This window comes from Tursiops truncatus, chromosome 6, assembly GCF_011762595.2.
Source record: "Tursiops truncatus isolate mTurTru1 chromosome 6, mTurTru1.mat.Y, whole genome shotgun sequence".
Classification (NCBI taxonomy): Eukaryota; Metazoa; Chordata; class Mammalia; order Artiodactyla; family Delphinidae; genus Tursiops; species Tursiops truncatus.
In genome coordinates this window covers 111619747-111635425 of record NC_047039.1, presented here as the reverse complement: position 1 = coordinate 111635425, position 15679 = coordinate 111619747, and the positions used below count along the sequence as shown (strand labels likewise).

General features: G+C 44.3%; 1 protein-coding gene across 1 annotated transcript in view; it reads left to right on the top strand.

Moving 5' to 3' along the window:
- DDX31 (DEAD-box helicase 31) overlaps positions 1–15679 on the top strand; it is a 73963-nt gene that overhangs the window by 6482 nt on the left and 51802 nt on the right. The window contains 10 exon segments of the mRNA XM_033858932.2: positions 123–166; positions 1471–1541; positions 2491–2555; positions 8353–8397; positions 9739–9780; positions 10582–10646; positions 12200–12319; positions 12436–12542; positions 14043–14275; positions 15017–15193. Of these exon segments, the coding sequence (XP_033714823.1) occupies positions 123–166; positions 1471–1541; positions 2491–2555; positions 8353–8397; positions 9739–9780; positions 10582–10646; positions 12200–12319; positions 12436–12542; positions 14043–14275; positions 15017–15193 (969 nt within the window).

Below are 15679 nucleotides of genomic sequence, written 5' to 3'. Positions count from 1 at the left end.
GTGGTCATCCATTTTTACCCCAGTATTTTCCCCTTTTTTGCATCCTTATTTGCATTAAATATATTTGTACCAAAAAATTTGTTAAAGAAAAGTTTTGTTTTGTTTTTTGTCTTTTCTCTTAGATTTCCACAATAAACACGGTCTTAAAAATGTCTAGTATGACCAGGTAAGAGCTCTGGGTCAGTCTTGATTTTCTCAGGGTTTAGGTGGGTATAAACAGATGAAATCTGAATTGTCTGTGAAGGACAGCAAACTCGTGTCTTGGCATTAGAGAACAGGCCAGGTTATTGACCCTCGAGGGCTGGGTAGCCGTTCAGCTTCCCCACCTGGGAGATGGAGAGACTGGGTCTCCGTCCCCTTCTGCCCTCAGCTCTAAACTGTAAGAGATCTCTGGTCCAGAAGATGGTCTGCATAAGATCCCACTGTTGTCTGTGCTTCCTGAAAATAACTTGTCTAGAATACAGAATTTATCTTGTCATTTCTTAGTAGTAAGAATTAGAGTCAGCTACAAGATAGGAGTAAATACTTAGCTGGATATAATGGGATGCTGAAAAAAGTTTTTAAATGTTAGTGACAACTCCTGGAAAACAGAGGTGGAGGGGTGACAGGTGGGGGCAGAGATGACCCCTCTCTCTGAGTGTGTGTGCTTCTGCACATTCCAATAAGTCACCTTTCACTTAGAAGTAAACATTAATAAGAGTATCAAAGAATAAAATAAGGACCCCCTTTATTATTTTTTTGTTCAGTCTTAGCAACCAAATGTAAGTGATTTCCATACCCTTTTGGATTTTTTATTTTATTTTATTGAAGTATAGTTGATTTACCATGTTGTGTTAATTTCTACTGCACAGCAAAGTGATTCAGTTATACATATATATTCTTTTTCATACTCTTTTCCATTGTGGTTTATCATGGGATATCGAATATGGTTCCCTGTGCTGTACAGTAGGACTTTGCTGTTTTAGTTGTTTGTTTTTGAGTACACACGTGGACACACATCTTACCGTGTCCGTAGCAGTCATATTTGGTTTTCTAGAGAACAGACGGCAGTTCCTGGCTGTCTGTGTGGCTCACAAGCTTCCTTACACTCTTCTGCCCGGGAATCTTTCCATAGTGTTTTATTGTTTCATATTCCGTGGTTCAGAAGGCAGGGGAGTGTGTGGTGTGCTTTTGTGGTAGCACCAGCTTGCCATCACGCCTGTCCCATCTTTCTTTTTAAGTAGTCTAATAGAACGGCCAGTCTCCGGCTTGCCTCACCATTTGCAGCCCCAAAAGTTCCAAAAATCTAACTGAGGTTTTATTCTTCTAACCATCAGAGGTTTCTCAGCCCTTCCCATGACTGTGTAGGTAACCTCTGAGGCGGCAGGTGATAGAGCCTGGGGTCATCGCATTTTGTGCATCTCTGCGTGTAAACATGGGCAGGTAGTACTTTATAGATAATCATGTGCTCTTTCTTTTGGGCGGCCCAAGCGTTCAGAAGCAAAGTATCCCTGTGTTGCTGGAAGGCAGAGATGCTCTCGTGAGATCCCAGACTGGCTCAGGTCAGTTGTCATTTGATTTCTGCCCTTCCTCCACGGTCGTGTGGTGGGTTGTGTAGTGAGGTGTCTGTCGGGGTGGCGGCTGCTTTGTGTGGTTTGGGGGAGGGGCGGCCATGCTTGCTTCTGATTAGAGCCCTGAAAGGAAGGGGATGATCAGTGGGGCCCATGATCAGGAAGGATCAGGAAGGAGTCAAGTCTGCTATCATTTCTCAGAGCCCACCTCAGGGCTCTGCCTGGTCCCACCATCTATGGCCAGAGCTGCCTGTCTTCACTCCAGTGGGTGATGACTATTTCCTTCTGGTATTAAAGCAGCCTTGCTGTGAGCACACGCTGATCGGATGCCAGTTGTTTTGCTAGAACACGGAACATCGTTCTGGCGCCTTCCAGAACAGTCTGGACTTGCTCTTCTGACCCTCCTGTGCTCTTAGTGGCGGGTCAGCTGTTCTCTGCTCCCCCAGCTCAGCCGCGTTTCAGGTGGTGGAAGCTCCCCCAGCTCAGCCGCGTTTCGGGTGGTGGAAGCCCAAGGTTTTTGCCGTCCTTGGTTTCTCCTTGATGTTTAGAGGCCGGCTCTGGGGTTTCAGGCTGGCTGGCTTCTCACCACGAAAGCAGCACGGACGCCTCTTTGAGAGGTTGAGGTGACCCCAGAGAGGGAGTTTTCTAGTTTCTAGGGACAGTCATTGAGTTGAGCTTCTGTGTGACCTCGGAAATGTCTCATTGTCTCCCTTGTTAGACATTAAAGGGGCTGAAGGTGCAGGTTTGTTAGAAGTACTGAATTTACAAAGCAGAGCTAGGAGTTGTGACAGACAGGTGCCTTCCGTTTCCACCCGGATGTGAGTGCACTTTTCCTGTCCCCAGACTTCAGGGCGGCCCAAAGGTAGCGGAGCCGGTTCGTTTACTGTCTCTGGCATCTATAGGCTCTGTGCTTTTGATTGCTCTTGTTCTTTTTTAAAAGGTAAAACTCTTGCCTATTGCATCCCTGTGGTCCAGTCTCTTCAAGCAATGAAATCCAAAATACAGGTGAGTAGAAAGTGTGTTTTTCTGGGAGTTCCCTGGCAGTCCAGTGGTTAGGACTTGGCGCTTTCACTGCCGAGGGCCTGGGTTCAATCCCCGGTCGGGGAACTAAGATCCTGCAAGCCACGTGCTGTGGCCGAAAAAAAGAAAAAAATAGAAAAGAAAGTATGTTTTCCTGTTCTTGTTCACAGTGCATAAGAAGCCATCAAACTGAACCAAAGCAGTAATATTGGGACCAAAAGAACCTTTTCACTTAGCTTTGTTTTCCTGCCTCTTTTTAGTTCATTTATTACATAAGCATGTTGCATCTGAAGACCGTGCTCAGAGTGGAATAGAATAAATATAAACAAATGTAACGATCATCCTAGTAGTTCTAACAGGGAATGTTTGTAAGATGCTCCCCCTGTGTCAGACATCGTGCCGAATGCTTTGCTTGTGTTGTCTTCTTGACTCTCTAACTACCCCAGTCCCACTGAGTTGGAAGGTACTACTATTATTACCTCGATTTAAAAAAAAAAGAAAAAAAAAAGGAGGCTTGAGGAAGTTAAATAACTTCCTAAGGCTGTGCGGGGAGTGATTGTGGAGCCGGGTTTCCACCTCCATTCTCTTTGGCTCCAGAGGCCAAGCTCTTCTGACTGAGAAAGGTGAACATTGTATTGAAAACAGTGGTTTGTCATGAATAGTAGAAGTGAAAATAAGTACCCAATTAGCGGGTGTGACGATTGGGCCGCCTTGTATTTACTATTTCCTAGGACCTGTCTTTAGTTGCGAAACACACTTAGCGCCTGGGCCAGAGGGGCCAGAACTGGGTTCCTTGGAATGGTCCCCTAGGAGGCCGTGTGACTGCCATGTTCTGTAGGCATAGTTGTCATCTCCAAACCCAGGCCAGCATCTCACAAATACACCCTGGTTATTCTCAGTTGAGAGGAAACAGTGAGATCAGAAATAGGAAGAGAGATGGGTTCACAAACATGATGAGCGAGTTGGTTACTTTTTCCTCAGTTGCGACATGCAGAATTAGATGTATGTTGAGCCTGCCTGTTATTTGAATGACAAAATAAATAATGATGGTGTTGGATTACAGCCCACAGTCTAAAACAAATACCTATTGAGTCCAAGCTGATATAAATGAATTATTGAATAAATAGGTGGGACGAGGGAAAGCCCTTCCTTATGCTAGAATTCCAGTGAGTCCTTGTAGGACATCATCATTTGGCAAATGACACAGGAATCATCAGAGATGCTAAAATGAGTGCATTAAAGTGTGATGAAAATGGGGTATTTACACAGTCGCAAAGTATGCATCCAGAAGATACAGGAAAAAAATGGTAACTTTACAGTGGGGAAGCCTGGCTGGTGCCACCTTAACCAGGTGGTTGGACGGGGCCTCACCAGTGCCGGGATGTGTTGGCCTAATGTGTCTCCTGATAGGTGCGTGAAGGATGAAACAGTATTTCTCTGGTTTTCTTGCCAGAAATGCACAACTCTAATTTAATCATAAACATCAGACAAGGCCAAGTCAAAGGACATCCTACAGAGTGACTGGCCAGTGCTCTTCAACAGTACTAAGGTCACAAAAGACAAAGAAATACTGGAGAGCTACCCCAGAGTAAGAGAGACGAAGGAGTCATGCCAGCTAAATGCTGCGTGGTCCTGAATCGGGTCTTAGTCTGGAAAAAGCACGGTGATAGGTCAGTTAATGAACTTTGAATAAGGCTATAAATTAACTGATAGTGGTGAATCAATGTTACTTTCCTGTTTGATCATTGTACTGTGATTTTGAGAATCAGTATCATATAAGGAAGCTGGGAGAAGGGTGTAAGGGAGTTCTTTGAACTATTTGTGCAATTTTTTGTAAGCCCGAAATTATTTCAGAATGAATACGTTTAAATGTTATTTAAACTTTATTTAAATGATTTTTAAATCAATAAATCCTCCACAGTCACCCAAGTGGTAGAACCTTATATAGTTATTCAAAGTGCTGTTTCCTTCAGTTTCTGTTCGTGAGCTTGACAGGCATTCTTGCCATGTTAAAAAGGCCCGCTATAAAACAGTATGTGTGATATGAGTGCAATTTCATAACTAATAATTCTACATACATGTACACATATACATGTGTACACACACAGAGATGAGAAAGATACTTTTCACACGAATGCCGGTTTTCTCTGAGACAGGGGAGTGGGAATTCTGTTTCCTGCAGGTGACTGATGTTTTCTTCCATTGGGCACTTGGCAGTGCGGTGGTTCCTACAAGGGCCTCAGCATCGTACCCGGTGTAGGTTAGAGAAGAAATGTGAATTATTAGACCAGTGTGGTAAGGTCTCTTCCGTTTAGAGACTCCAGGAGACCTTCTAGTAGAGGGTCTTTTCTTCCTGGAAAGTTGCAGAGTTTGGGCGTGTATTTGATCTGGCGTGGGTCCTACAGTTCTGGCCCAGCTGTCTCCTTTGCTGGATCCGTGAACGGAGGACAGGAGACACGCGATTACATTCCTCAGGTGGACAGCATGGCGGGGGCTCTGCTCGGATCCTGGGTCTGAGTGTGACGTTAGCACATCACCTCATCCTAGTGTGCCTCGTGGGGGATCACGGCGGTGCCTGTGTCCTGGGGTTGCCAGGAGGATTCAGGGAGTCAGCGCACGGGGAGAGTTGAGACCTGCTTCCAAGCGCCTGGTGGTGATAATACCTGCTCCCTAAGTCTCCACCGTCATTGTCAGCAACAGGGACGTGTGGCTGGTTTGAAGGGCAGTGTTCTGAATTGCTTAGATTCAGAGCATTAACCAACCATGTCGTTGTTCTTATTTACTCAAGTATTTTTTAATATCAATAACAGCTTGTTCTATTAAAGATTGAAATATTCTGTAGAGACGATTTAACAAGCCCAAATTTAATTCACTTATTTCAAGTGATGCTCAGTACAGGCCCTTGGAGTTAATTGTAAACAGATTTGACCTGTAAAAAAAACCTGTCTGGAGGGAGCAGCAAATTCAAGGCACCAGCAGAGTCTTCAGTTACTTCAGATGACGGAATGAAAATGGACTGCTTTTCTGTGTTTTCACACTTTCAGCTCTTTGGGCTCTGATTTTTTTTAACATCCCATCCATCCTTCCTCACTCACTTCTGCCCTGCGAGGAATTGATTGGTCTTTCTTCTCTGTGTAGTAACACCTTTTGAAATGTCAGAATCTCTAACGCTGCTGTGTTGATACCGTTGTACTAACATGTTTACTGTTCCTCGCCCGGCTTCAGCGCAGTCTCGCAAAGTCGATGTTGAGTACAGACGGCTGTAGTTTGAATTCCAAATCCTTTTCTCCTTGTAGGTAAACGCTTCCTATGCAAAATATGAAAACCATACTTGTAATTTAGTTTGCTGCTAAATCTGTGCTTAGCTTTTACACTAACGTATTCGATTCATTCCCTAAGTGTCTGTGAGCACTTGGGAGATGCAAGGCACCGCTGACTTCCTGGCCCTTGTCAGATTACTTTGTTTTCTTTTATTATTGTTACTGTTACTTGTAGGTATAATGTACATGTTAAAAAAATTTGAAGAGCACCAAAAAATATACAGTGACAAGTAAGTCGTTCTACTGCCCCTTGCCCTGAGTGGCACAGTTCTTCTCTCAGGATGGGATGGTCCTTATCACCAGTCTCTTGTTTAATCCTTGCAAGGATATTCTTTGCATATAAAGCAGATCTGACTATACATAGTTCCCCTCCCCCTTTCGTTGAAGTTTTTGTTTGTTTGATACACAAATGGTTGCTTGCTGTGCATGATTGTCTGTGCCTTGCTTTTGTTCACTTAGTATGTTTTGGGGATGGTTTCTTATCAATACCGTGTTGACCCGCCTTGTTTTTTTAATGGCTGCGTAGTCTTCCACTGTAAGTATGTTCCATAAATTATTGTCATTCCCTCGTTGGTGGAATTTACATTGTGTTCAACATTTTGCTACAAACAAAGCAATTAAACAACTTCTTTATACACACGTGTGAGTCTCTCTTTTTGAGAAATTGCTATAGGTGGAATTTGCATTTTTATTTGGTAGATAATACCAAAATTGATCTTTAAAGGAATTACACCAATTTGGATTCCCACCGACAGTGTATAAGAGTTCCTGTGTGCCTTTATCAACCCTGTCGGCTGTTTATTTTTGCTTATTTGACAGGGGAAAAATATTGTATCATAGTTTTGATTTGAATTGCTCTTAGGAGTAAAGTTGAACATCTTTTCGTACATTTAAAAGCCATATTTTGAATTCTTATTTCCATAAATTAGCTGTTATATCCCTTTCCATTTTTCTATTTGAGTTGTTGGTCTTCTTTATTTTTATTTTTAATTGAATTACAAACTTTCTTTATAAACTAAGAAATTGGCCCTTTCTCTTATGTGTGGCATATTTTTTTTCCCCACGTTGTCATTTTATAGTTTCTGAGTTTTATGTTATCTGTAAAAAGGCCAACTTAATTCCAACTTTATTTTTCTAACTTAATTTTTTTTCTAAAAGGACATTTGAATTACCCATCTTTTCACTGCTGATATAAATTGCCTCTTATCATATTTCCTGACTTTCTATATGTGTTTGATTCTATTCTAGGCTGTATTTGTTATTGTAATCTCTATGTGCTAGCATCAGTTTTTTAAAACTACTGTAGATTTAAATTGTCTTATCATCTGATGTTGTTCAGAAATGTCTTGATTATTCTTGCACATTTATTTTTCCATATGAACTTTGAAATCAGCTTGTCTGGTTGTATATATTATTTTTTATATGCATACGTATGTATACTTGTGGCATGTTTTAGATACTTTATATATGCATAAATATGCATGTTCATGGCATTTTTATTAGAATTACATAACATTTATGGATTGATTTAGGGGGGATTAGCTTATTTATAATATTAAGTCTTCTTATCCAGGAATAGGATACATTGTTCCATTTATTCAAATTTTATTTTATGTGCCTTAGAGGTAATTAAAATTTTTTATTGTATAGATTTTGTACATTTTTTGTGAAGCTTATTTTTTTTAACCTTTTTTGTATTTTTGCTATTCTAAGTGTGATTCCGTCTAACTTTCTGTGTTGGAAGGCTGTTGATTTTTCTGTATTAATTTTGTATTCAGCTAGTTGACTCGTCTTTTTTGTAGTAGATTTTCAAGTGATTTCTTTTTTTTAATTTATTTAATTAATTTATTTTTGTCTGCGTTGGGTCTTTGTTGCTACGCGCAGGCTTTCTCTAGTTGTGGCGAGCGGGGGCTACTCTTAGTCGCGGTGCGCGGGCTTCTCACTGTGGTGGCTTCTCTTGTTGTGGAGCACGGGCTCTAGGCACGCGGGCTCAGTAGTTGTCGCTCACGGGCTCTAGAGCGCAGGCTCAGTAGTTGTGGCACATGGGCTTAGTTGCTCCGCGGCATGGGGGATCTTCCTGGACCAGGGATCAAACCCGTGTCCCCTGCATTGGCAGGCGGATTCTTAACCACTGCACCACTAGGGAAGTCCTCAAGTCCCAATTTCTTAGGCTGTTTTTGTTTTCTTTGGTTTTTTTTTTTTTTTAGGATAAAATATCATCTGCTAATAATGGCAACTTTACTTCCTACTTTCCAGATTTATATATGTTTCTTTGTCTTTTCTGATTGCGTGGGCCAGAACTTACAGATTAATGTCGTGTAATCATGAGGGTAGTGGGCAGGCTTATCTCTTTAATGAACTGCTCCTGATGTTTACAAGTGGCCACTCTTAATCTCCCCTTCTGGACCTCTGTGACCTGCATTCATTCAACTAATGGCATTTCTTTCCTTCTGTGTCAACAGCGTGGTGACGGCCCCTATGCTCTGATACTAGTGCCAACAAGAGAGGTAAGCAGTCCCACTTTCGGAGTGCTAAGCAAGTACTTTTAGTGATATCGTTGAATTTAAAAGTGGTTTTACCATTTTTCTCCCTGCTGCACAAATCACGACACCCTTTCCTTTGCCCAGGAACCATCCTTCTGGTTCCTGACAAGAAGAAAAATTCAAGTACTCTTTGAAAACCGGAAGTTTTTTTGGTTTTGGAAAAGTGTTTCTCTGTTATCTAAAAACTAATGACACTATAAATTTCTGTCCTTATAAAAGGAATTAAAATAATCACATTTTTGTACGTTGTTTTTTTCTTTTACAACTTAATTAAAAAATAAAAGCAGTTGACCCTACAAATGAACTTTTAGTTTTTTAAGAAGCTACTGTACCAAAAATTTTACCTGTTTCTGAAAGTTAAGCTTCTTGATGTTTTTCTTCTTTCTTGGTGGAAATCTCTTCTATCCGATTTATTTTATTTGCCTTCAGAGGCAATTTCAGATTAGGGTATCTGTTTCCTATATCAGATGCTAATCACTTCCTTGCAGAGAATCGATCATGACAATGGAGGTTTCTGTACAGCCTGCAGCATCCTGTCTCAGCTCCATCCATTGAAGGAGCAGGCACAGAGCTATTTAAATTTTTACAGCAGCAAACTCGCTCCTTCTCTGGGATGCTTCCTGAATACAGAATGTGTGGAAACTGTATATATATACCCTTGGATAATGGGATTATGTCGAGGCGCTGTTGATGGTTGTTAATGGTTATAAACTATTCAGTACATTAATTTTCTCTTTCTCTGGTTTCCACTGGGCTTGTTGGTTTTTTTCTTTTTTTCCCCCTTTAATAAACTTGGGAAATGACCATCTCTGTCTTTAGCTACTGCTCTGCCCCAGCACAGCCTTAGGATATAGTCACGTCACCTGTAAAGTAACGTTCCCAAGGCTAGCCTGTCGCGTCACTGTATGGTTTACCCCTTCACACATACTACATTCTCTCTCTTTCCAAACAGGTTGACTCTGTTTCATTTTCTTCCATCTTTGTGTACCATAGACTGTGCTTTTCTGTGTGGTACTCTGGGAATTTGAGCCAGCAGAGGGAGCACAGAACACTATGTTTGTGTATGTCCAAGAAATAGATGTGATGTCTCTAGCCACGTTCTCCAGACTGACAGTTTTCAGAATCAGTCTAAGAACAAGGTGTATTTCCCAAGTAGATTCTGTGTATAGGGCTTTTTTTTTTTTAAATCCTAACTTGAGGTCCAGGGTTGGATCCTTATCACTTTACACTGTCTGCGTTTTTAAAAATAAGTAAAAAGATAAGAAGGGACCTCGCTCATTAACTCTAACTTTTTAACATTTACAGCTGGCCCTACAAAGCTTTGATACCGTCCAGAAACTGCTTAAGGTAAGGCAAGCCATGCGTTCAGTTTTGCCTTTTTTTTTCCTGACTTTTTGAGGAAAGAGAAAGATACCGGTCTTTTCTTTATTTTCAAAGAGCTAGGAATTACTGCAGTTTTCCTTGTATTCCCTGGATGTCTCTGCTCACCCCAGATACAGTTTGTAGGTTTTTATTGATCTGAACCTTACGAATCACCAGTTTCTAGCTTAGTGAGATTATTAGTGTTCACTGGTACTTCGGGTCCTGTAATCTGTTCATCATAGTCACTAGCAAGCCACCTACAGAGACTCACAGGTACAACCTTAAGGTGATCCAGTGCAAGCAACTTAACAAGCTGCAAGTAGGGTTTGTTTAAGAAAGAAGAGAGAGAAAGCTTCCAAGCCAAAGGCTGCCAGCCCACCGAATTAGATTGAGAATTGATCTCTCCTTTCTTTTATCACGAGTGGGAGTAAGGAAGCGTTGTACTTGGGTTTGATCTTAACCAAAAAGGAAAAAAAAAAGGCAATAGACTTACTGAATTGTGTTTTCAATTCGGGCTGTACAGGGAAAGGCAGAGAGGCTACTTGAATCACTTAAAAGCCCACATTTCTCTCTCACAGTGTCGGAAGCTAGTCGCATAGGTATGATTTAAGTTACCGCTAATATCCATGGGCCTGGCAAGGCCTAGGAATTGCGTCTGCACAGGAATACCTCCTGCAATGAAAAGCCGAGTCCTCCCTCACGACTTCCTTCAGGAAAGGGAATTTGGAATCAGCCTCTGCAGTAAATGGGGCTTTGCATTGATTTTGGTCTGATGTCTTTCTGTAGCCATTTACCTGGATTGTGCCCGGAGTGTTAATGGGAGGAGAGAAGAGAAAATCAGAAAAAGCCAGGTAGGACGAGGTTTGTTTATTGTTAATTCCTGTTAAAGTCTATTCTGTCTTCCTGTTCAGTAAGACTCTGGCCCTTCTCAGCCCGGGGAGAGCCCTGTCTCGGATGAGGGTTCCTAGTCCCAGTGTGTGGGGACAGATTGAGTCCCCAGGGAGCGGTCCCTCTAAACGGTGCTATTTGTAAAAATATTTGGTGAAACTACCAGGGGCTCCCTTTTGATGTGGTCAGTAACAGCTCGTTACCTTCCCAAATCTCAGCCCCGCCCCGGCCCCCGAGACCCACGGTCCCCCCTTGTTAAGGATACATCCCCCTTGACTCCCTTTTGTGGATATTGGGAGTTTGGGATTTTTGTTGTTTGATTTTACAGAAACAAGATTATAAACCTACATAATGCTTTGCATCTTGCTTCCTACACCCAAATGCATTGATTCCTAATTCTGTGTTAGAATTGGTAATGGGTGTCAGTAGAAAATTGTTGCAAGAAGTAAATTCCAAATTTTGTGCATTCTTTTAAAAACGTTTTTATTTGATTATAGCTTACCGCTTAGTAGTTATGCTCAACTATGTGTGTAGTCTGTAACTGAGGAGCAAATATTCGACTTGAAACCTTCGGGTATGGGTTAGGGTAAGATTCCGCTGTAACTAACAACAGCAGTGGCGCAAACAATATGGAAGTTTTTTCTTTTTCTTTCACATTCAAGAAGCGTGACGGTAGCCGTCGGGGCTGGCATGGTGCACGCGCCAGCGTGGGGACCCCGGCTCATTCTGGGTTTTTGTGCCACTAAGTGAAGCTTCCATTTTCAGGCTTTCCTCATAGTGTTAGATAGTGGGTGGAGCTCCAGCCATTATATCTGATTTCCTGCCAGTAGGAACAAAGATAATCACACCTCCTCTTTTTAAAGGTACTGGTGGGATTTGCATGCTCCCTTTATCCATTTATCTTATTGCGGTAACATAGGCACGTGCCCACTTAATTACAAGGGCAGCTGGAAAATGTACTCAGGTAAAAGTTGTAGGCTTTTATTACTATGGACTAATGGGATGAAGGATGGTTGTGGAGTAAGAAGTTAGATTTATTCCACCTGGTCCATGGGGCAAGGCTGGGCCTATCGCATGGAAGTTACAACAAGGATCCAATATAAGAAAAAAGCATTCTAACCATTAAAGCACGTTGGCATGGGATAATGCATTCAGTTGGGAGGTTCCCCGGCACAGATGCCTTCAAGAACAGATTAGGTGACCATCTATCTGGAATATTCTAGGAAGCATCTATGGATCAGATAAAGGGCATTGGGTTATATAGTAAAGATTCCTCTGAGACAATTTTAATAGGATTTCAGATCTTAACAGTTACGTTTTGTAAGACAGAGAAACTTCAGAGAAAAATTAGAACTTAAATACATCTTTGTATCCACTTGCCGTTACGTTTGTCATAATTTCAGGCTGTGGCGTGTTGGCGCTGCCCGTGAGTCCGTCTCCTCCGCAGCCTTTCCCCTGGGTTTTCTGTTGCTGTGGCTCCATCTGACTGACTTTCTTTTATGTCTTTTATAAACAGACTCCGGAAAGGAATAAATATCCTCATCGCAACTCCCGGGCGCCTCGTGGATCATATTAAATCCACCAAGAACATTCACTTCCGTCAGATCCAGTGGCTGATTTTGGATGAAGCAGACAGGTGAGCCCTTCCAGGAAGCAGGAAAGGGCTGTTTCCGTGGTCTTTGCCGAAACTTCTGGAGCCCCTTAGTGTTCCCTTTATTCACGTAGATTAAAACTCCTCCCTTGAAACCACAGAATCCTGGATTTGGGTTTTGAAAAGGACATCACAGTGATACTCAACGCTTTAAATGCCGAGTGCCAGGAACGACAGAACGTCTTGCTGTCGGCAACACTCACGGAAGGTGAGTTGAGAAGAAGTGCTGTTTCTTCTCAATGGAGAGGAAGGGCCTAGATGCGAGCTGTGTTGTTTCCCAGAAGTGATTCTTAGCCTCGGTGGGGAGCGGGCGAGGAGGAAGGTGTCCGAGAGGACTGCTCTTCAAACCATGTGTCCTGTGCTCCCGGCCTCCCTCTCCCATCATCCTGACTCCCTGGTCCCCAGCACGTGGGGAAAGGGAGAAGGGGCAGGTCCCAGGCCCAGAGCCCTCACAGGAAGGGGAGGCTGCTGTGCTCCCATCAGGGTGTGGAGGGAGGGGAGGACGCTGCCTGCCACCCACCTGGTGGTCTCGTGAGGTGGTGATCGCGATTGCTACCCGCTGAGAGCAGGGCTCTTGTCCTGAAGGTGGTAACCTATCCCAGCTCATTTTTTGGTATGATCACCCTGCCTTTCTCCTAAAGAGAAATCTATCCTAAAAATATATTCTGTAAGCTCATTTCTGTCTTTCCATCATCGTTAAGATGGAATTTCTTAGCTCTCTTTTGTTGATGGGAACACCTAGGCTTGGAAAAGTTGTATCACTCTCCACCAGGACCCCCTGCACGTGAATCCCTGCCTGAGCGACAATTCAGCTCTCACTTGACTCGGTTTACTAGCTGCTCTGGTGCACACGTACCAGGTGCCATCCACGTGACTCACCAGCGGTTCTCAGAGAGTATCCTAACTAACAGTGACTTTAAGAGAGAACCCATGGGACTTCCCTGGTGGTCCAGTGGTTAGGAATCCTCCTTGCAATGCACGGGACGCGGGTTTGATCCCTGGTCGGGGAACCAAGATCCCACATGCTGCGGGGAAGCTAAGCCCGCATGCCTCAACTACTGAGCCCAGGTGCCTCAACTAGAGAGCCTCTGCGTGCCCGCAAACTACAGAGCCCACATGCTCTGGAGCCCAAGCGCCACAGCTACGGAGCCTGCGCGCCACAACTAGAGAGCCCGCGTGCTGCAGCTAAGACCCGACGCGGCCAAAAATAAAATAAATAAATATTAAAAAAAGAAAGAGATAATCCATGGAAAGGGGATTCTGCGCTCAAAAAGTTGGGGAAATGCCACTCGTTTCCTCCCCCTCTTGGAGATTCATGTGCACATTTATACAATAAAGGTCCTGAGAAGGCCTGTAAACCTGGGAAACCCTGGGAAAGAATCCCGGGAAAGCTTTTTATCAGGGTTTTCATGACTTACTTGACCACAGAACCCTTTCTGGGGGGTGGTGGGCAGACATCTGTTTCAGTGGTCTTCCACGGGTCAGAGTTTAGAAACTCCGGTGGTGTGGATGGGTTTTTGGGCCCTGGGAAGAAATAGGTGGGTCCCCGCTGGACTGACAGCGGGGCCGATCAGTGCTGGCATTTGGGGACACACCCATCAGGAGCTTCTCAATAGGCCTGGATGTGTGGTGTGGGGGCTGTGCGGGTGTGACCAGTTCTACAGCGTGTGCCTGTCAGTTGTTTTGTCCTTTTCACGTTTTCTCCAAGGTGTAACGTGGCTAGCTGATATCAGTTTACATGACCCAGTCAGTATTTCTGTCCTGGATGAAAGCCATGACCAGTCGAACCCAAAGAGCAAAGCCATTCCTGAAGCTTCTCCACAAGCTAGCGATGAGCTGGACAGCTTTGCCGTACCAGCGAGTCTCGAGCAGTACGTGACAGTGGTTCCCAGCAAACTGAGGCTTGTCTCCCTAGCAGGCTTCATCCTGCAGAAATGCAAGGTAGGTCTGGGGACTGGGTCCAGCCTGATCCGGGGAAAGACCACAGTTTTGTTCATGTCGGGCATTGAGGCAGTGAGCTGAGACACACACAGAAGTTTCCAAACTGAGCTGTGGCGCAAGCGCAGACCTTAGCAGAGATCTTCTCAGTCAGTGGTTCTAGGATTGCGGTGAAGAGTCAGAGGTCACTGATGGCCATTATGTTCAACTTACGATCTGCCTCAGATACCTTTCCTGGGACTGATACCGGCAATGTCGCAGGTGGCACACGATGGATGTGAGGCAGTACGGTAGCCTGTGCTCGTGATTTTGAAAGAATCATCGTGTTTGTATATTTACTAGATTCACGTGATAACTTTCTCTGGTATGTGGGGAGGTAGTAGGTGGAAGGGCTTGAGGGTGCAGCTTCCAGACTGTGTGTGCAGAGTCCCCGCCCGGGAGTGCCGTACATGGCGGGACCGAGTGAGGGAGAGGGACACAGCTAAGGGCAGCTTTGCTCTGAAGCGTAATTGTTTTTCTCAGATGCAAGAGGCCTGTTCGAGGTTGCAGCTATGTCATTTTCCTGTCCTACATTCTTTGTAGTGTGGAGGATCTGTGTGATTTTTAAAAATAATTCAAAGCCATCTGTCGCCTCTGTTTCCAGATCGGGGCTAGCCTGCCCGTGTGTTTTAGAAAGAGATTCATTTCAAGTGTCACCTGATCTTAAAAACACGTGGTGGTTTTTCCCCCTTTGTATCGATGTAGTTTGAGAGAGACCAGAAGTTGATCATCTTTTTCTCGAGTTGCGAGCTGGTGGACTTCCACTACAACCTCTTCCTCCAGACCCTGCTGAGCGGCTCAGGGGCCCTGGCCCCAGGTGCGTTGCCATGTGCCTCCACGCGGTTAAAATTCCTGCGGCTGCACGGCGACCTGGAGCAGGAGGTGAGCCTGTCCTCCCGGGTTGGCCCTGGCTTCCCTAGGGACCCCGCTGGGCCAGGGAAAAACGTGGCTAAAGTGGGTGACCCGCCAGAGGCCAAAGCGGGTGACGCAGCTGTGTCGCTGGGGCGAGGGGGAGCCTATTGTTCCCGTTTGCTTTGCTCCGGGAGCTGGTCTCTTCCACCCGAGAGAGCTCGCGGGCCCAACTTGGCCTGACTGTACCCCAACCAGCTGTTAAGGCAACAGAGTACCACTAAGTAGCTGGCACGAGGGAAGGCTTTTGCCTTTTTAGTACCCAGTGTGTAATTAGGGCTTGATGTCTTCAAATTAAGAGCATTAATGGAGCTAAATTGTGGCTCCCATATGGTACTGCTGAGCGTGACTGCTGTCATTGTCAACAAGATGCAGCGCTTTCACTCGGAACGCTTGGGTTGGGAGAGGCGCTGGCTTCCACAGGGGCTGCAGGGGCTCAGCGCTGGCGAATATTTTTGA